Raw genomic sequence first — 20,132 nt, forward strand, 5'->3', positions numbered from 1 at the left:
TTTTATGAGAGAGGGGAAAGAGAGGAGGGAGAGAAGGGAGAAGATATATATATATATATATATATATATATAGAGAGAGAGAGAGAGAGAGAGAGAGAGGGGAAGAAGAGAGAGGGAGAGAGAGAGAGAGGGGGAAAGAGAGGAGAGAGAGAGAGAGAGAGAGAGAAGGGAGAAGAGAGAGACGGAGAGAGAGAGAGAGAGAGAGAGAGAGAGAGAGAGAGAGAGAGAGAGAGGAGGAGGAGGAGGAGGAGGAAGAAAAGAAAGGAGAGAGGGAAGGGAGAAGAGAGAAGGAAAAATGGATAAGAAAGAGATAGTAAAAACTTTTAAAGAAATACAATCTCAAGAAATCTTATGTCTTCGTGAAAGACTTTTTTTGTTAAAATTTCACTAGAAAATCCCACAAAATCCATCAAAATCTAATTTATTAAACAATCCTTTGAAATTTGAAGGATTTTGAATACCATGAGACTTTTTTTAAGTGATGAAAAGTCTTGATTGAATACCTCAAGACTTTTTTAAAATGACAAAGAATCTTGATCAAATACCACAAGACTTTTTTTAAATTGCAAAGAGTCTTGATTGAATACCACAAGACTTTTTCATAATTAAAAAGTCTTTTAAAATCCCTTAGAATCTTAATCCAATACATCCCCCTAAAGTTCTTCTTTTGGAATAAATAAGAATGAATTACCATTACTAATATTTCCACTTATATTAATATTAATTAATTCATCGTAGCTACTGGAAAGTTTTTGTTAGGAATTTTTTCCAATGTTCAAGCTATTACGTTCCAGAATTATTTTGGACTCTATAATTCTTAAATTTATTTTAACATTTATAATGATATTTAGTTAAGAGATAGTTATTTTGATGAGTAATTAGGTATTGAAGAAGGTGATTGCTCAAGTTTTTGAAAAGCTCAAAGATAAGGGGATATACTTTAGAGAACGCCCAAAGAATATATGTATATTAATTATTACATGTGGTTATGAGACTTGTGCATTTAATTGTAATACTAATCTATTTTAAATATATGTCATTTATGAGTAAGTTTGATTATTATATTATCTATAATAAGGTGCAGCGATCAGGCCAGAATGGTTGGAGTAGAGATTAAAAATATACTCATTGAAAACAATCATGTTATGGCAGTTGAGACGACTTACACTCATAATAGAGGTCTCCATGGAGTAGGTTTAACAAAGATGCTACTAACAAGTCAAAACTTTAACCTTTGAATTGATTATGATAATGTTTTGTTTGATATTTGTTTTGACTAAAAATTATTTGTGTTGATGGCATGATATGATATTTTTGTGCTCTGGTTGAATTTGTATCATTTTGTGATCACTTAATTCTTATCTGATTACTTGACTCTGCATGACTTAATTGTGAAAGAAATCTTATGACTAATCGTTTTATATGTTTCTTTATTTGAAAAACATAACATGTCATTATAAAATATTATGTATCACTAGGTAATATTATTATTTAGTTAAACTTGTGTGCGAGTATTTCATCCTTACAATTTGCAGATAATGTCGTGGGAGTCATTGAGTCACTCGGGGACCCGAAGGATCGAGTGTCTGAAGGAACTAGGTGATGCGGTCTGGGAACTGGATATGGCGTTCCAAACACTGATATTCACAGGAATCGTTAGGAAACACGTAGGAATCGAAGGACTAGGTGTTTCTTCTGCTATACACCATGCTACTCAGGAAATAGTTATGCCTTTAGAAATGATGTTGGTCGCTAACGGGGATCTTCCTAATGGTTATTGGTAGTATTTTGTCCAATATGTAAATATTGACTTTTAGTATGTTCAAGTTCTGGAGCTATTTTAAGTACTTACTAGACTAAATAAGTTTACGCTTGCGTGATCTCTTCTTTTGCGGTAGTGACTTCCAGGTGACAAGGAGTATGACAGATGATTATGTTTAACTAGTTTGACATAATGGTCGTATTTGAGCTCAAATATCATATTTGAGCATGTCAGGATAGTTAGATATTTTACAACATCTACAAGTTATAGTATGACCTACTTAAGTCAAACTAGTTAAAGATAATAATCTGTCATACTCCTTGTCACCTGGAAATCACTACCGCAAAAGAAAAGATCACGCGAGCGTAGAATTATTTAGTCTAGTAAGTATTTAAAATAGCTCCACAACTTTAACCTACTAAAAGTCAATATTTACATATTGGACAAAATACTACTAATGACCATTAGGAAGATCCCAGTTAGAGACCAACATCATTTCTAAAGGCATAACTATTTCCTGAGTAGCATGGTGTATAGCAGAAGAAACAACTAGTCCTTCGATTCCTATGTTTGTCCTAACGATTCCTGTGAATATCAGTGTTTGGGACGCCGTATCCAGTTCCTAAACCGCATCACCTAGTTCCTTCAGACACTCGATCCTTCGGGTCCCCGAGTGACTCAATGACTCCCCCGATATTATCTGCAAATTGTAAGGGTGAAATACTTGCACACAAGTTTAACTAAATACTAATAATATTACATGGTGATACATAATATTTTATAATGACATGTTATGTTTTTCGAATAAAGAAATATATAAAATGATTAGTCATAAGATTTCTTTCACAATTAAGTCTTGCAGAGTCAATTAATCAGATAAGAAATAATTAATCACCAAAGATACTAATTCAATAAGAGCACAAAAATATAATATCATGCCAACAACACAAATAAATTTTTTAGTCAAAACAAAGGTTAAAGTTTTGACTTGTTAGTAGGATCCATGGAGTCCTCTATTATGAGTGTAAGTCGTCTCAACTGCCATAACATGAATGTTTGCAATGAATATATATTTAATCTCTACTCCAATCATTCTGGCCCGATCGCTGCACCTTATTATAGATAGTCCTGCACAGTCAGGTATCACTGTGTCGGGTATTATGATTTCCTTCAGTTAGAGAAGCTATCACTAACTATTAGTAGGAGTTCAAAACGTCTGTGATCCCCAAAAGATCTATAGTCGACCCCATTGAACCTATCCTCAGTCTTGTATACATTATCGTATTATAAGAAACAACATGTGTTACTCTTTACAAAAATGATTAGTTATGTAATTCTTCAACACAACTATTTTTGTCAACAACCAACAAAACAATTTAATTGTCAAAAACTCATAATATGCCTTTGGAGACATGCACCACATTTTAGACTAATTAATTATTATACATGTCTGCATAATATTTTATTTTCTAGAATGTCTTCTTTCCATATACCGTACGTAGGTAATATAAATAATCAAACTCATAAATGACATATATTTAAAATAGATCATTAGTATTACAATTAAATTCACATGTATCCTAATCACATGTAATAATATACATATATTTTTTGGACGTTCTCTAAAGTATATCCCCTTATCTTTGAGCTTTTCAAAAACTTGAGCAATCACCTTTTTCAATACCTAATTACTCATTAAAATAACCATCTCTTAACTAACTATCATTATAATAAACACCAAATTAATTAAAATGCTAAATGTCAAAATAAATTTAAGAATTACAGAGTCCAAAATAATTCTGGAACGTAATAGCTTAGACATTGGAAAAAATTCTAAAGAAAGCTTTCCAGTTGCTACGATTAATTAATTAATATAAGTGAAAATATTTAGTAATGGTACTTCATTCTAATTTATTCCAAAAAAACCTTAGATTTAATGATGATGAATTTCTACTAGTTTTAACCAATCTTTCAGAGATGATAATAATGAATTGACAAAACTTTAGAAATAATTTCCAATAGCTACTATTTTATTTTTATAGTTTCTAGTGTCTAATTTATCAACAAGTATATCAAAACTTTAGATTATCTTATTTTCCCAAACAAGTAGATACTGCTTAATTAAAACTAAAAAAAATAAAATAATATATAAGTCAAGTGTCTAAATCTAAAGTAAAATTAATTATAGATGTATAGTATGAACTTAGTTTAATAAATACACCTCTGTTACTAATTCATATAGATGGTTAAGTTAAAATATAACTCATTATTTTTACTTGTGAAAATCTATTGAGATTTTTAGTTTTGGTTCTCCATGTATTAAAGCATAGGTGAAATATTAATTTTAACAAAAGTCAATTGACAAACAAAACAAAAGAATATAAAAAGCTAGTTTGTTTGGACTATTAAAAAAAGTAAAAAAGAAAAAAGAAAATAAAGTACAAAAAGAAAGAGTCATTTACGTGGGAAAAGAGAGAAGAGATGCACTTCAAGTATCTTCAAGTATAAGTATTAGTGTATACAGTATATATTTGTGAATGACTATAGGAGTTTATGTGTCTTATTTATAGGAAAGCATGTCCAATCTTTCATGGTAGCAAAATCTACACGTTTCTACTTTAGTAAAAATGAAGGAGATACTGCCACACCATCTCTCTAGAAGAAGCAGCCGCGCCAGCTAACAATGGTAATTCTTATCACCATACTGCACATTCTTATCCTATGTTATTTATTAAATTTAAAAATAAGCATCATAAATAATATTATTAATAATACAATTCTATCATATATATTTTTCTGATTTCAATTTTTTTCTTTTTTCGATAATAAAATTTATACAGTCGAGCAAATCGCTGTTCAAAATCCGGTAGAATTTTAAACCGATTTTTTTTATCATAGCCTATTATCCTTATTTATTAATTTTGTTACGTGTGCAGCAATTTAACCTAATTTTTTCCCGCTCATTTGCTTTATTAGGTTTGCAATAATTTAACCTAACAAATTCCATCTAAAAAAATGCATCGCACCAATTTCATTCCTATCCTTTTGCCTCTTTTTTTTTGAAGAAAATATTTTCTACACTTATTTGATGTTGCACATTTGTTCTAGAAACTATGAGCATATCAATGATCACGTTTGATCTTCTATTTTATACTTTTTTTTCGGCTACCCTAATTTCCATGTAAACTTGGTTATATATACCTGAATTATTGATAGGATTACCGAATTTTCTTTTATAATATTTTCATATTACATTTTATGAAGTGTTTTATTTTGTCTACTATGGATTATCACGTGTTATTTTTTCACCATTAACTATTATATATTGCATTTTATTATTCGAATGTCAATCCCTTTACAATAAACCCGAGCGGAGCACGGGTCAAAAATCTAGTGATATTATAGTTCTATTGTATAATATTATTTTTCCTAAATTTACTCTCTAGAAAAGAATTTAATTATCAATCTATTCAGAATAAAATACCGTCAAAACATGCTAAAAAAATTCAAAAAAAGAAGAAGTAGGGCCACAAAGAACATAAAAAGAAATAAAATAAATATAACAAGAAAATAAAATAAGAAAACTATATTGAACTAAGATGCAAGTTTACAAGTATTCTTGATAGTAAGTAATGTCAAACCAAGACAAGATCAAGCCTATTTATAGGCAAGACATTACAATTTGTGCGAGAATACACCACTAGACACAAAGTAAATAACAATTACACTAGGATTGATCAAGGGCAAAAAGAAATACCACAAAACATAATTTCATTCAACTGTTACGGCTGTAGCACCCTCATTACGGGCAACCACAACATCTTTGATGATGTCTTTTTGAAGTTATGTTGAGATAATTGCCACTACATGATCGTTGAAAATGGTCTTGAATGTCATATGGGTGTCTTAAGTCATGGCTTGGTTAACAAGTCTTGATCATTTGGAAGATTCTAGCCCATTTTGCATTATTACCTCATACACCTCTCATTTTACTTATTTATTCAATAATAAATTAATATGTAGTAAAATGTAAATAAATCTTAAAAAAAAAATGCAACTTTATCAAACAAAAAAACTAATAAAAAAAACTAAGAAATATGATGTTATCACTTCTATCCACTTTATCGTTATTGTTTTCAGGTACACCCCTCCTCCGAGGAGTGAGTGTTCAACGCCCACCATCTTTATCCCCTCAACAATCGCTTGGGTCAAAAATCTTAGGTCTGGAATGATCAATGACATTGTTTGTAGGGAATGTACTTTGCATTTCCCCATCTTTTCATTCTAAGATCACAAGGCTAGCTTGAGACGTGGATAAATAACAGGTAGTGGTGATGTCAACAACCCTCAACTTCACCAAGTTGGTGAAAGTACGACCTTATCATCTTCATCTAAAGTGAATCCAAACTAACCGCATAATTATAACTTGGTGATTCCATGTTCAAATCAATAAGTTTCTCTTCAGGATCTAAAGATCCAAACGATTTTACCTTTTAACGATGCCAGCAGATGAAACTTTTGGTCTACATCCAACCCCAATTTGAAATCATCACAGTGCAAGGTGAACATTAAGCTCACGTTGGAAATGACTACCATGGACTCTCGTTGTCATGGCTAAGAATCAATACCTTCATCAACACGTTATCATTTGTATAAAGGAAACAATATTTTCCGTCTCGTGATGCTCCGATTAACCAGATCCACACTGACATCAATCATTGTGTCTTCAAGGCCTGATTGGAAGGCACAGTGAAAACAAACCCACTCCACCACCAAGAGAAAAAAGATCCCTCATCAGATCTCAAGGAAGGTATGCCCATCGTGGAAGCAGAAATAGAAGTCCCCTTACACCTCGAAAAAAGAAACGATGGAAGGGTTGTTAGTGCAATTCTCCACCCTACTACCTTCGTCATCGTTCCACTTCATCAGATAGATCTTGGTACGAAGATGAACTGTCTTATCGAAACATTTTTACCAACATAATCAATGATTGATACTCTCTTATTGTATGTTGAATATATATTTTTATAACAAATGTTATCATGTTGGAAAGTCAACAAAAATATTTGTCACAAAAGTCATTCATTTAACTTTCTAAAAGTTAATATTTTTTTTTTCAAAGCAAAATTTTAACTTTTAAATTTTGGTCAATATTAAAAAAATTAAGTTATTAACATCAATTATTCAATAAATTCAAAAAAAAAACATTTTTCTTGTAATAACAAGAGAGTGAGTAAGAAAAAATACATTTTTCTTGCAATAACAAGAGTGAGTAAGTAAGTCCTTAGCCCTTAGAACACATGTTAGTGTCTATCTTTGTTAGTTCATTTTGGATAGAAATGTCTTATTTGAACGACTATTTGTGTGACAATTTTTGTGATAACCATAACTTTATAAAGAATATGTGACAATATTTTAGACAACCATAAACTTATAAAAAAAAATATTAACACGAAAATCAAAATAATAAAAAGAAAAATCAAAATCTATAAGTTTGAAAATTATTACAAAATAATTGTATAAATATCATTTCTTTTTTGGATAAAGTGTTGCCTTTATAAACCCCTAATAATGAGAATTATGCTCTTCTCCCAACAAGTTTTGCTCCCACCCAACCAAGCGGCGTGACTTAAGTCATGCAAGTGTAAAACACTGCGTGAGTTAACTCATGCTGAGTATTAAAACCTGTGTGAGTTAACTCACGCCTACTGATATATCAGTACAACATTTAATACTGATGTGCATTCAATGCAAACAATGTCATTAATGACCCGTAATCTTTACACACTCATAATTGAACCGAATTACTCCAGGTTAACAACAAAATCACATAATCGCACGAAAGCTTCAATTTTGGTAGGTTTCGGTTCAACGTCATCATCCGCCACATTGTCAACCATCCCACTCTATGTCTATTGAATAAAAATAATAACAATGAAATATTAAATAAATTACTTGTGCAAGTTAACTCGCGCAGAGCCCTATGTCCTATGAAAAAACAAACGAACCAGCACCAAAAACCAGCAAAATGAGTTGAGTTTAGATGATACATTACCTGATATTTGATGCTTGATGAGTGTAGAAACGTGCTTCCTGACGATTTGCAATTATTTGGAATGAAGATTTTTACACAAAATTTCGCACTTTTTGGGTTTTTGAAGGTGGAAGGAAAGAAAATGGTGTTTGAAGTATGGACTGATGTGCTTTGTACAAAAATAGTAACTCTACGTGACTTAACTCACGCAGTGTGAGTTAAACGCATGAGTAAATTAGTAAATTTAGTTGGGCGCAAGTGTTTTGTGTTGGGTAAAGAGCAGAATCGGCCTCGACTGTACATTGGGCCCGCCTTTTACACTTATGAGTTCTGACTTCTTTCATCCATTTCACAACCCAAATCCTATCCCTCCATTCCCATTCAACAAAAACACCTCACCACGTGTCACAACCTAATCCCCCACTCCATCCTAATCCCCTAAACCATCACCCATAGAAAAACTCTCCCACCCTATATATACAAAAAAACGCCTCACATGTTGACCACAATCCACGTGACTTTGACCCATTGATCCGTTCTAACCGATTCTCCTTTTCTTTCTCTCCTTTTCTCATTTCTTCAATCTTCTCTCTCTCATTTTCCTCATTTCTCTTTTCCTCTTATGCAAACCCTAAAAACCAAAATGTCTTCGTTGTTGAGATCGTAATTACGTGCGTGCGAGAAACTCTTTCTGATTCGCGCGCCTTATTGTAATTTCGATTTCAATGGCGAAGGAAATTGGTACATTGTTTGAGATTGAGAAATTTTTTTGAATTTGGATTTGATTAATAAAAAAGGGTTTTTGTTTAAATTGTTTCTATTATGTCTGATTTGGTTGCTCGTACGGGTCGGCATCAGCAACGCTATGAAGATGGTTATCGTCTTGTTGCTGGGTAATGTCTTTTCCCTTTTTTATTTTTTATTTATTTTCAATTAATAATTAATAATCATTGTTTTTTGGGAAAAATGTCATTTTCTTACGGAAAAGAATGTTTTTTGTTTTGGTGTTTGAGAAATTACGATTTGGTTTTGTTGATGGTGATGTTTTGGTTTTTATTTGTGTGTTTGTTTTTGGTTGTGGAAGATGGTTTTTTTGATGTTGATGTATGTCTCTATTATGGTTTTTTAAGGGGCACATATGAAAGTCAATGTATAAGGTGAAGGTGGTTTTTTATCATTTAATTTGATGATATACGAATGGCTGAAATTAAATTTAAGGAAAATGAAATTTTGATATTTGATTATATGCTATGAAGCACGGACACATACACGGACTCAAACACGTTGACACTGATAATGATGTCAGAAAATGACATGGTTCAATGTAATGACTTGTGATGTTAGGAGTCAGATACTGGATACACCTTTTTGATTAGAAGTGTCAGTGCTATTGAGATTATATGCAATGATTAATATTTGGTCTTGCTTTTTATGTTTTAGGCGCTTTAGTTATGTACATGTATATGTATGTATGAAATATTTGATAATACTTGTGTTGCATATGGAAAATATGTATGTATATTTTTATGGTCAACTTGTTAGGGGCATTTTCACAAAATAGGATTAGGATTACTTGGTCTAGATTTGTTTGTAACCTGTAGCTAAATAGACTAATTAATGAAGCACTGAGGTATTTATAAAGAAGTATTATAAAGGAAAAACTAGAGAAGTGAGAAGTCATGCATATTTGATGATTGATGGATGCCATGTTTTTTTCTTCTTCTTTTGAATCTATCAATCAATTTATATAGATTGTATCTGTTGTGATAGGAGATGCTAAATTGATTAAAGCAATGGATGAGTCTGGATTGGTGTTTGACTCTCTGTGCTCGTCATGTATGCTAAGAAACTTTGCTGATTATGTTATCTTGACTTTTGAAATAGATACCTATTTTTAGTTTTCTAAGAACACGCTACTCTGGTGCCTTAGAGTTGTATTTTATAGCTTATGCATTATGACAACGTTTGGAAAGTTCAGTTGAATCGAATGTGGTGATCATGAACTACTATAAATCTTTGTACCTACATGTTACTGATACATATAGTCCTGGAAATATCAATGGCATAAGATTCCTATCTTTGTTTATTATTTTCCCAGCATGTAATAGTTTCATTCTTAACAGTGCTTTCAAATCATTTTCTTGTCTTAATTAAATGTAATTTTAATCCTCTGGTTTTTGACTTATCTTGCTGGCTTTATTTTTGCTTCTTGTCTGTTGTCTTGCACATTATAATCTTGATTAAGCCAATTGTTTAGTATCTGTCTTAAAATTTTTGTATGTAAATACTAAAAAGTAAACGACTGGAAAATGTATATTTTTTATTAATTATGAAATGAATTTGATTGGTTTGCGAAATCACTCTAACTACAAATGGGATTACATAAGCCTTTTTCATTAATCAACTTTTATTATGATAAAAATATTTTCAGATAGGAATTGCTTGATGTTTGTATTTTTCTTATATACCTGTTTTGGATATGATACCCTTCAAGTTCTGTTTTGAAGATGTCAATTGGGTTGCAGGTGTGTTCCCTTTAGGTATAAAAGCTGTGAAGACGACTCTAGTTCCGAGAAGATTGTTGAAGTGCTTATGATTAATTCACCTAGTGGACCAGGTCTTTTGTTTCCAAAGGTATAATGTTTGAAATAACTCTTGTTGAACCTGTTTGAGTATTGTTGTGGTTGATACTAGTTTAGGCTATACTTTGATTACTATGATATTTTAAAATTTGCAAAGCCAACATAGTCTGTTCTTTTCAGTCATTATATTGGGAAATTTGGAAATTGTCATTGACTATTCTTCTACCTCTTATACTAATTATAATGGCGTGACATAGCCGTAGCTATCATTACAACACAACTGCTTTGTAATTTTGGACGGGAATTGGTTTTACTATCCCTATGGACTCATTTCCTATGGGATGAATTGCTCCAAAGAAATAAGTGAAATTTTTCTTATGGTCCTGATACTTTTAATTAGAAAGAGAATATCATGTGCATTAGGATGCGTTTGTACTATAATTCTTTTCTTGGAATTGACTGATGTGGACGATAAAGGATTATGGAAATCTACTGTAGAAGATGAAGTAAAAATCAAATAAATTTTGTTTCCATAAAGATGACTTAGGATTAGAGATTGAAATCTCTGATGATAAAGAATATACATATATACTCTGAAGAAGGGTTATTAATGTAGTATGTAGCAGATAAAATACCTTCATGCTAGTTGGTTGATAGATAGTCACAAACTGAACATAGGACTCTTGAAAACTAGTTAGGTAAATGGTAGATGGTAGATAGTATAGAATAAAACAACAACAACAACAACCAAGCCTTATCCCACTAAGTGGGGTTGGCTACATGGATCAAACTAACGCCATAATAGTAGATATTAGAGAATAATAAATAAAATTACAACTATAATAATATATACATACACGAGTTACTTATGTCAATCCTCTAAAGCTTGAGCCTTGATATAGTCGAACCTAATTCAAGCTTGAGCTTGTTTGTTTAGGTAATAAAATAGCTTGGTCAAGTATTCAATGTTTTGAGCTCCACTAATTTAGGAAATGCTCATCTCATATACCCAGTGTATAAAGTGTGGGGGCTTTATTAGCTATGTTTTGTAACTTAATCTTTTTTTTTTTTTTTTAAACAGTAACTTAATCTGGTTGAGATCAGGTTTGCGTTGTTTTTTTAATGAACCCTAAGTGGAGTTGTCATTTTCTGATTATTGCGTTGTTTTTCCATTAAAGGGAGGTTGGGAGAATGATGAAACTGTTGAGGAGGCGGCTGTAAGAGAAGCTATAGAAGAAGCAGGAGTTCGAGGAGACCTAATGGTGAGAAATATGAATTTATTAACTTTAGAACTTCTGCAATGTGGTTTTTTTAGCTTCATTAATATCATAATGGGTTCAAGAGTCTGAATATTTTGATGATCTCATAATGGGAACCTACGTTCTGTGGTGCATTTGAGAAAGTCATATCATCTTCTCATAGTATTCTTTGTTGCTGTAAGTTGGTATTTGCAATGAAGTTTTCTTAACTTTGCATGGGTGTGAAAGCACAAGAAGGCAAATTAACATTTAAAATATGATGAATTGGACCCTATAATAGGGTGGAATATTGTCACTTTTAAATTTTATTTTTTCCAGCATTTATTTCAGATGTGAGAAAAAGTCATTGATTCTACTTTCTACATGATTTTGGTATCATCTATTTTTCTTCGCATACTCTTGATTCTTTCAATCCTTTACTGTTGTAACTTGAAAGTTGAAAATGTACTCTGATTTAGTTATGTGTTATTTTAATTGTAAACAAGGCTGATTAACATTTCTACATTTTCATATCGATCTTGTCATTTTGATGGATCCTTTCTAACCGATGGCTGAAACCTTTTTGTTGTTAGGAATGTCTTGGATACTATGAGTTTAGGAGTAAGACCCATCAAGATGAGTTCAGTCCAGAAGGGTTGTGTAAAGCTGCAATGTTTGCTTTGTTTGTCAAGGAGGAACTTGAACTATGGCCTGAGCAAAATACCAGAAATAGGAGTTGGCTGGATGTATCGGAGGCACTTGATAGCCTCCGACATGAGTGGATGAGGGACGCTCTGGAACGCTTCTGCAAATGGCATGAGGAAAAGTTTGTGGATGGAACAGAATGATTTACCTGATGTTAGACTGATTTGCTGACAATTTTTTTTGAACAAGATTTGCTGACAATTTATTTGTAGGGGGATTGATTTTTGATCAAAACACAATTCTTGGGGTAGTTACTCTAGGAAATATAACTGATCAGAATTGATCAGTTATTGTTTCAAGTCTGCGGAATGATGTCTGCCTGGTCTTTTGATTCAGAGTAACTCACGACATTCAATATTAGCTCTGATGTTCATTCTTGTTATTTTAACTTGTATCTGTGCATGCGTCCACACCTATCTATCTATAATTGATATACTGGATATTAATGTTGAATATCAACGACTCATACAATGATAGCCGACCCCACTTTAGTGGGATAAGACTTGGTTGTTGTTGCATGAATGACTCATACAAAACCTGAAGTTATCAGGGTATGTTTCTCTATTGAGACTTTAACTTCACCATGTGAAGAAAATTTACAGCCAATTGAACTTCACAAGTAATTATTTTCCTGATGAATCTGCTGTTTACCAACAGTATTAAATTCTTCTGTCAAAAGGCCGCATAGGAACATATTTCATGCTGATTTACCATCTCATTGTGAAAAAACTGCTTTTGGAAATATCAAATACTCAGTGACAATTAGCAAAAGTAAAACTAATGTTACAAATTGAATGATATTTAAGGTTCCTCCAAACCAAAGCCATGAATGTAAGTCTTCCATGGAGGATGGCGGTAGTTTGAAGCCTATCAAATCATGTAGAAATGGAACTCCAATATAAACGTGGAACCAATTAGAAAGACTTTTTCATGGAAGAAAAAAGTCTTCGTGACAAAGAAAAAGCTTTCAATAAATGGAACTCCAATGAGAAAGACTTACAATCCAGAGAAAAAGACAGATGTAATAAGGCCCCCTGCCGAATTCCACAAGAAGGAAAAAGCTTTTTATAATATCCATGACCCCTATTTTATGCGTCCCCTGACTCATAATTAAAACATTATTGAGCAAAAATAATAAAATAGGGGTTCATATTTAAGCATGTGTTTGGCCTGACGGCAAATTGAACGCAACTGCACGTTTAGTTAAAAGCTTGAATATCTAGCTTTAGTAAATCACGGTAAAAAATACTTTGGGACGCGAGAAACAAGGTTTAAACGTGGAACCAAACAGACCATAAGTAATGTTGATGACGCGTATTTTTTATTTGATAAAAATTGAAGATTAGACAAACCAAAAATATTTGTTGTGTTTGATTTTAAAAAATGAATCAAAAGGCAACACAAAATAATAAATTGCCTGCAAACAATCTCCCTACATCCCCAAAGCCAGTTTTGGAACTTGTTGAAAAACATGAGCATTCAGAGCACGTTGAGGTACTAGTTCCAGATGATCAGACACAAGAGCAGGTTCTTAATGTTGATATTGTGCCTGAGACCTATAGCAATCCTGCCCTACAAAAGGTGGTGGAATTGCTTCGTCAAATTCGTGATATACAATATAATAGGGCAGAAGTGCCTTTTACACCATATTTGACAAAGAAACAAAAGCAACAACTCAAAAGAGCTTACCAAACATTTTAAAGGTGAACCATCCCTTATTCCGAAATGAAGGCACTCTTCTGGAATTAGAGACACCTGTTGTGCGCAGAAGCATCCAAAACACGGGCAATCTGATCCGGGGTCAATATGGTTGGACCCTTCACCACCATTTCTTAGGGAGGATTTCTTTAGGGAACGCTCTGGCTTGCCTTTTTCCGTTTTCATTTGTCGTCTTATTTATTTTTGTTTTCATTTTAACTTTTTTAGGGTTTTAGTTTGCCCCCCCTCTTGTATATACTTTTTTTTTTTAATATAGTATGAGTTAGGCGACTTAGGATGAGGTGTCATCGATGTTCCAACCTAATTAAGATGTCAATGATATCCTCTTGTAGTGTCTATGATGCCCCTCTTAATTCATCGGAAAAAAATAATTAATGAGGGACAACTAAACCACTTAAACATAAAATACTATATTACCCCTTTATCACTCTAGTCTGAGTCTCTACCATTCTTTCAGCCCTCAAAACTCTGCATCATTCTGTAAGTTTTGCAGCTGGCAGCTCCCGAAGTTTCATCTATCAGGTATTTCTTTCACTTACGAATGAGTATAATATTTTTTAGAGATGGTTCTCATAATACTCTTTAATTTAATTTAAATTTATTTTATGGATGAGTCGTTTCATCTTGCTTTTCTTTTTTTATTAGTATATATAACACAAAGATTGTAATTTAATGCGATCAAGAAGATGACTACCACAAAGCATTGTTGAGAAGTGTTTCACACAACACAACATAACTCATGTAGAGTAAATGTCACATAACTATTGAGCATGAAACAATACATTGTTTGATAATGCATTGCTAATGTCAACTAACCTAAAATAGAGAAATCCATACACTGCCACGAAACACCAATCACGTAATAAATCTTGAGAAACTTATACTCAAATTTATTGTTCAACTTACGTTTATTTGAATATATCCAAACAGAAAATACTGCAAATTCAACTCACTTTATTAAAATAAATTCATTTAAAGTCAATTTTTATTATCGCAAAATCAGAAGGATTCGCCACCTAGCATTTAAAAGCTCAACTGTTTCAGAGTTTAGAAGTAGCGAGCTTGATGAGATCCCTCCGAAGAATTTTACCAGATGGATTTTTGGGTATGGAAGGTATGAATGCAACTTTTCGAATTCTTTTGTACGGAGCCACCTGTAAAATCCATGCATAAAAAATAATTAGTAATATAATTTACCAATTTAACAAGTTAAACTCATAAAATCCAGATGCAAATGTGATTAAAATTATTTTATAACTTTATTAAGATTAGCATTGTTGAGAAGTGTTCCAAATTAACAAACCTGGGCTGCAACAAATTCCATAACTTGGCTTTCTGACATGTTACTTCCATCCTTCCTTACCACATATGCCATTGGATACTGCCCAGCCTCCTTATCTGGATAGCTATACATAGAAACAAGACATTCAAAGGACTTAATTGTGAATCAAGATGGTATACACCCAAAATACTAGGGATGTAGCATTTGTTTCTTTTGAAAAATGGAGAGAATACCTACTCGAATAAAATAAATAATTCATGTATAATGTTGTGAGTTGTAATTCAATTTAGCCAATTATAATAGGTTACTTGTAGTGAAAGTAATAAGAGTCAGAGTGCAGAATGTTGACACAGCTATGCACTTTGTGACCTATAAATAAGTGCAGTGTATATGGAAAACATAACCAATTGCAATGAGTGAAATTACAAGTGAGAATCACAAGTAAAGTGATCAATTCTATTCCACAAGAGTGCTTTCATCTCTCTCTCTCTCTCTCTCTCTCTCTCTCTCTCTCTAAAACTTCCTCAAACAACTTTCATATTTTCTATTATTCTTCTTCATTGATACTCTAGTAACAAACAGTGAATGTGTGTAAGTGCAAGAGTGAATTGCACTATCAATATGTGGGAGAACGTGTAAAATGAATTACACCATCATCTCCATGGTGCAAAAGTGAGTTGCACCAACATATAATCTTTGGTATAAATTAAGGGCTTACACTGTAAAGTTTATTTCTAAGTATAACTTTATAGCGAGTTCAAATTCCATGAAAAGTAACTATAAAATGACCAACATTGCTACTTTAATAAATAATAATTTTATTTTTCGTCAATATTTTTATACAAAAAATACTTACGGTATGACAGCAGCATCTAAAATTGCAGGATGAGTTAGCAACAAAGCCTCTAATTCAGCTGGAGGGACCTGTAACATTACACAAAAATAACCAAGGAAAATTCCATGAGATTAACAATATTTATATTCTTAATTGAATAAGCAACAAGTAGCTACCAATAGACTTGCAATCACAAACAGTTGTTACTTTTGTAAATAATTACTAAAATTGTGATTTCTTCGGATGTATTTGATATTGTGTTCTTAGATGGTTGGGAATCTCAACGGTTCAGCCCTCGTGATATTGGAGATCATGGTTTGCAATTCGAGGGTTTCCATGAGTTCAGGAAGGATATCAAGTTTTGTCTTAAAATGACACGGCTGGCTAGTATTTGGTGTATCTGGAAGGAGTGTAATGCTTGTATCTTCAGCAACAAAGAATTATCTATGATTAGACAAATTACTAGATCGTATTTATAGGCTTTATTCTTGGTGGTGGTTGAAGTCGCAATTTCCTAACTTTTATTGCAACTTCATTTCATGGTGGTTTAATCCTCTTGTTTATATGAGTTATACTCTCTTGTAATGTTTTGCTTTTGTTTTATGTAATAATATATACTCTCTTCGTTTCCTTTTAGACACACCTTGTGCTTCGAAGGGAGTTTTTTTAATCTATTTTTGGTCTCTTAAAAAAGAATTACTAAACATGTTTATAGAAAAACTATAAAGATAGAATCAAGAGAATGAGAATTCAACCTGATACCCTTTGTATTTAATTAGCTCTTTCAACCGATCAACCACAAATAAGAATCCATCGCTATCAATATAGCAAAGATCCCCCGTTCTTAGCCAACCCTCAGCAGTAAGGGTTGATTTAGTTGCCTCATCGTTATTTAAATAACCTGCCATCACCATTTCTTTGATGTTAATTGAAAAACAACAATCATGATTAGCATAGATAGAACAAACAATTAAGCGAGCTTATATCTAACTAAGAAAGAGTATTGAAACTATTAATAGTGTTATATAGTGTGTGGCTAGTATTTATCTTAAAAAACTAAATGATTATACTTAAATTGTTAATGAGCTCTACCTAATGATTAAACATTTGAGAGAATCAAAGTTCAATTCTTGGATCAAACAATTGTTTACGAGACTTTATTTAGCTTAGCTCTAGGCCGAACTTCAAACTATTAAGGTTCTATTTTCTTATAGGAATTCTAGGGTTACCACACAAGAAAGTATTTCTCTTCAAAATTCATTTAAATTATTGGAATAATTTGAAATCTTATAAATTCATAAAGTTATCTCAAAGACTTTGTCTAATATGCACAATTAAATTAGTCTTGTATCATGCACAAGTTTGTTTTCAACCTTTAATTCAATAAATCACATTATATCATGTTTGATCCAATGATAAGACTTATTGATTCAATAGTGGAAAAAAAACTTGCGCATGGTGCAAAACTTGTCTCACGTGTTACCATACATTTGACCTAATTCACATCCTATAAAATTTTATGATATATACTATGGAGCATGTATACAGACACGATACAGACACTGGCACGACGAAACCGTTAATAATTTGAGAAAATCACATAATTCAGTGTAATCGTGTGTGTCGGTGTTGTGTCGGTCACGGACGCGTGTCCGACACCGGGACACGCTAATCCAAAGAGTGTCGTGCTTCATATGATATAAATGAATTGAAATCCAAGTTACAAAATATTGATTATGAAAGTCTTCTGAAACCACCCGTTTAAAATCCATTAGACTTTTATATAGAAAAGATGAAAAAGTTTAAAAGAAAAAAAAAAAACCTCTCATAACTGTGGGACCCCGGAGCCAAAGCTCACCAGTCTGATTAACTGGGAGCAGTTTACCAGTTTCAGTGTCGACAATGATAGCCTCAGTGGAGGAAGACAAAAGCCCCGCCGTGCCGTACTTACGACTCTCTTCTAAAGAATCAGTGGATGCCCCAGCTCCAAAGGATTCTGTGAGACCATAACCTTGAAGAATGGCAACATTAGGGTACTTATCAACAAACCCTTCTGTAACCTCTTTGCTAAGAGGAGCCCCACCACATAGCACCATATTAAGGGAACTTAAGTCGTATTTTCTCTTAATCGCATCAGCATTGTTGAGCATAGCAACCAATATGGGCGGTACAAGCGGTAGGAACGTGACTTTGAACTTCTCTATGGATGAAAGCATGTCATGCATTTCGAACTTGGAGAGAACAACAATGGTTGAACCTAAAGAGAGAAGCCCAGCGAACATGGCTAGACCGTATATGTGAAACATGGGAATTGTGCATATGAATGTTTGTCCCCGCTCATATTCTTCGTCATTAAACCTAGAAGATACAGTTTGAACCATTGCTATGAGGTTTCTATGTGAAGATACTACTCCTTTGCTAGGTCCTGTTGTTCCAGATGAGTAGAGTAGAGTAGCTGTGTCGTCTTGGTTGACTTGCTCTCTCATTGGTCTTTTGTCCGGTCCAGAACTTTTGGTCCACATGTCATCATAGGATTGACCTTCTTTCTTCATCATTTCCTCCAGTGTGTTTGATGATGTCGAGTTCCCATCGGCTTCCATGAGAATAATTGGAAGAGTGGGTGATGCTGCATTGATTTTGGAAACGAGGGGAGGGGTTGTAAAGGCGAGGACAGGTTTGGAATCCGCGATCTGTTTTGCGATTTCATGTACTGTATTGAGGGGATTAGTGGTGGTGATGATGGCACCAAGGGACATGACACTGAGACACACCACAGGGAAGTAAATGGAGTTAGGAGAGAGGAGGAGGATAACATCACCCTTTTTTATTCCCATGTTGGAGAGAGAGGAGGTGACAGCGTCTACGGCTCTCCAAAGTTGATTGTAGGTGAAGTGGTGGCCGGTGGAGGCGTCGATGAAAGCAGTGTGGCCGTGATGGGCGCGGGAGGAGATAAAGGTGGTGGCATCTAAGGACTGATTTGGAGGAAGTAGGAGGGGTTTCCTCTTGCTGTAGAAGATTGAATTGGAGCTACAAAACCCACTTGTTGGATTAATTCTGCTATTCCTATTCCCATCATGCTCCATCTCGATATCTCTCTCTCTCTTTTCTTCCCCTAATATATTCTCTCGTCTCTTGTTACTAGTAGCAAATTGTTAGTGCTAACTGTATTATTTGTATCATCTAATGTTATTGTGATTTATGTGATGACCCCATTCCCAATAATAATAAGAAGAATAATAATTTACTTTTAATTATTTCCATTATAAAAAATTAATTTAAAGTTAAAATAGTTATTCATTAAATTCAAAGTTTGACTTGAATACATTTTTTTCATCCAAATCAAAACAATATTATTTTATAATAATAAAAACCATAAATGAATCCAAAAAAAAAATTGAAACATCACAAAAAGTCAAATTTTAATTTAATATTGATCAAAATGGTTAAATAAGATTTGACTTTGAATTACTTTTTTGAAACCGAAACAAAATGAATTCAATTGCATATGTAACAAACAACATAAAGCTCTATCATATATGTCATATCTCTATCCAATTCATCAATAGTTTTTTTAGATTTTTCTTAATAGCAGGGTCAACCCAAGGGTATGGCTACTAAACCCTAAATTTAGTCCCCCCAACAAAAAATATATTTTTACTAGATTTTATATGCAAAAAGGCTTTATATGTGAACAAAAAGGCTACATATATTTAAACTTATTTTAGTCCTTACTTACTACTAAAATATATTGGGCAGACCCTGCTTAATAGTTTCTCTTACATCATATATGCCTCTAGCGGTTTGATTATTCTCTATCACCTTACTAGATAATCTACATATCTTCTCTCCACACGTCTAAACCACCTAAGTCGAATTATGATTGGTGCTATCCCTACTCTCTCATTTATGATCAACTGTCTAGTCTTACCTCATATCAAACTCAACAAAATAAACAAAATAGAGAGAAAATGATAA

At 32.9% G+C, this 20,132-nt stretch overlaps 2 protein-coding genes and 1 long non-coding RNA gene across 5 annotated transcripts; 1 reads left to right on the forward strand and 2 right to left on the reverse strand.

Annotated features, from left to right (window-relative positions):
• Positions 1-1,786: 1,786 nt before the first annotated feature.
• LOC146898368 (uncharacterized) lies at positions 1,787-4,432 on the reverse strand. 2 transcript variants are annotated; one of them, XR_015023651.1, is made up of 2 exons: positions 4,225-4,432; positions 1,787-2,462 (listed from the first exon to the last, which is right to left on the reverse strand). It is a non-coding gene; the product is annotated as an uncharacterized LOC146898368 (long non-coding RNA). The 2 variants fall into 2 exon arrangements; XR_015023652.1 differs by lacking the exon at positions 4,225-4,432 and adding an exon at positions 2,751-4,218.
• A 3,858-nt stretch (positions 4,433-8,290) lies between these two features.
• On the forward strand, positions 8,291-12,709 carry NUDT16 (nudix hydrolase homolog 16). 2 transcript variants are annotated; one of them, XM_085737938.1, is made up of 4 exons: positions 8,291-8,689; positions 10,322-10,430; positions 11,557-11,640; positions 12,210-12,709. In XM_085737938.1, the coding sequence occupies exons 1-4, from the start codon at positions 8,619-8,621 to the stop codon at positions 12,462-12,464; spliced, it is 519 nt and encodes a 172-aa protein (XP_085594064.1). In that variant the 5' UTR covers positions 8,291-8,618; the 3' UTR covers positions 12,465-12,709. The 2 variants fall into 2 exon arrangements, with proteins under 2 accessions (XP_085594064.1, XP_085594065.1); XM_085737939.1 differs by lacking the exon at positions 8,291-8,689 and adding an exon at positions 9,460-9,632.
• A 2,170-nt stretch (positions 12,710-14,879) lies between these two features.
• LOC146898370 (putative CoA ligase CCL5) lies at positions 14,880-19,332 on the reverse strand. Its single transcript, XM_085732814.1, has 5 exons — positions 17,980-19,332; positions 16,913-17,058; positions 16,179-16,246; positions 15,344-15,446; positions 14,880-15,194 (listed from the first exon to the last, which is right to left on the reverse strand). Exons 1-5 carry the CDS (start codon positions 19,238-19,240, stop codon positions 15,081-15,083), a joined length of 1,692 nt encoding a protein of 563 aa, XP_085588940.1. The 5' UTR covers positions 19,241-19,332; the 3' UTR covers positions 14,880-15,080.
• Between the last annotated feature and the right edge of the window lie 800 nt (positions 19,333-20,132).

Source organism: Medicago sativa, chromosome 8 (assembly GCF_051527215.1).
Source record: "Medicago sativa cultivar Bolivia chromosome 8, Bolivia_mono, whole genome shotgun sequence".
NCBI classification, from domain to species: domain Eukaryota; kingdom Viridiplantae; phylum Streptophyta; class Magnoliopsida; order Fabales; family Fabaceae; genus Medicago; species Medicago sativa.

Excerpts from the sequence above, each read along its gene's own strand:
- NUDT16 (XM_085737938.1), top strand. The coding sequence starts at position 8,619 with ATGTCTGATTTGGTTGCTCGTACGGGTCGGCATCAGCAACGCTATGAA. Across the intron at positions 10,431-11,556 it reads CAGGTCTTTTGTTTCCAAAG|GGAGGTTGGGAGAATGATGA; the intron begins GTATAATGTTTG and ends TTTCCATTAAAG. Across the intron at positions 11,641-12,209 it reads GAGTTCGAGGAGACCTAATG|GAATGTCTTGGATACTATGA; the intron begins GTGAGAAATATG and ends TTTTGTTGTTAG.
- LOC146898370 (XM_085732814.1), bottom strand. The coding sequence starts at position 19,240 with ATGGAGCATGATGGGAATAGGAATAGCAGAATTAATCCAACAAGTGGG. Across the intron at positions 16,247-16,912 it reads TTAAATACAAAGGGTATCAG|GTCCCTCCAGCTGAATTAGA; the intron begins GTTGAATTCTCA and ends GTAATGTTACAG. Across the intron at positions 15,447-16,178 it reads TTAGATGCTGCTGTCATACC|CTATCCAGATAAGGAGGCTG; the intron begins GTAAGTATTTTT and ends TTCTATGTATAG.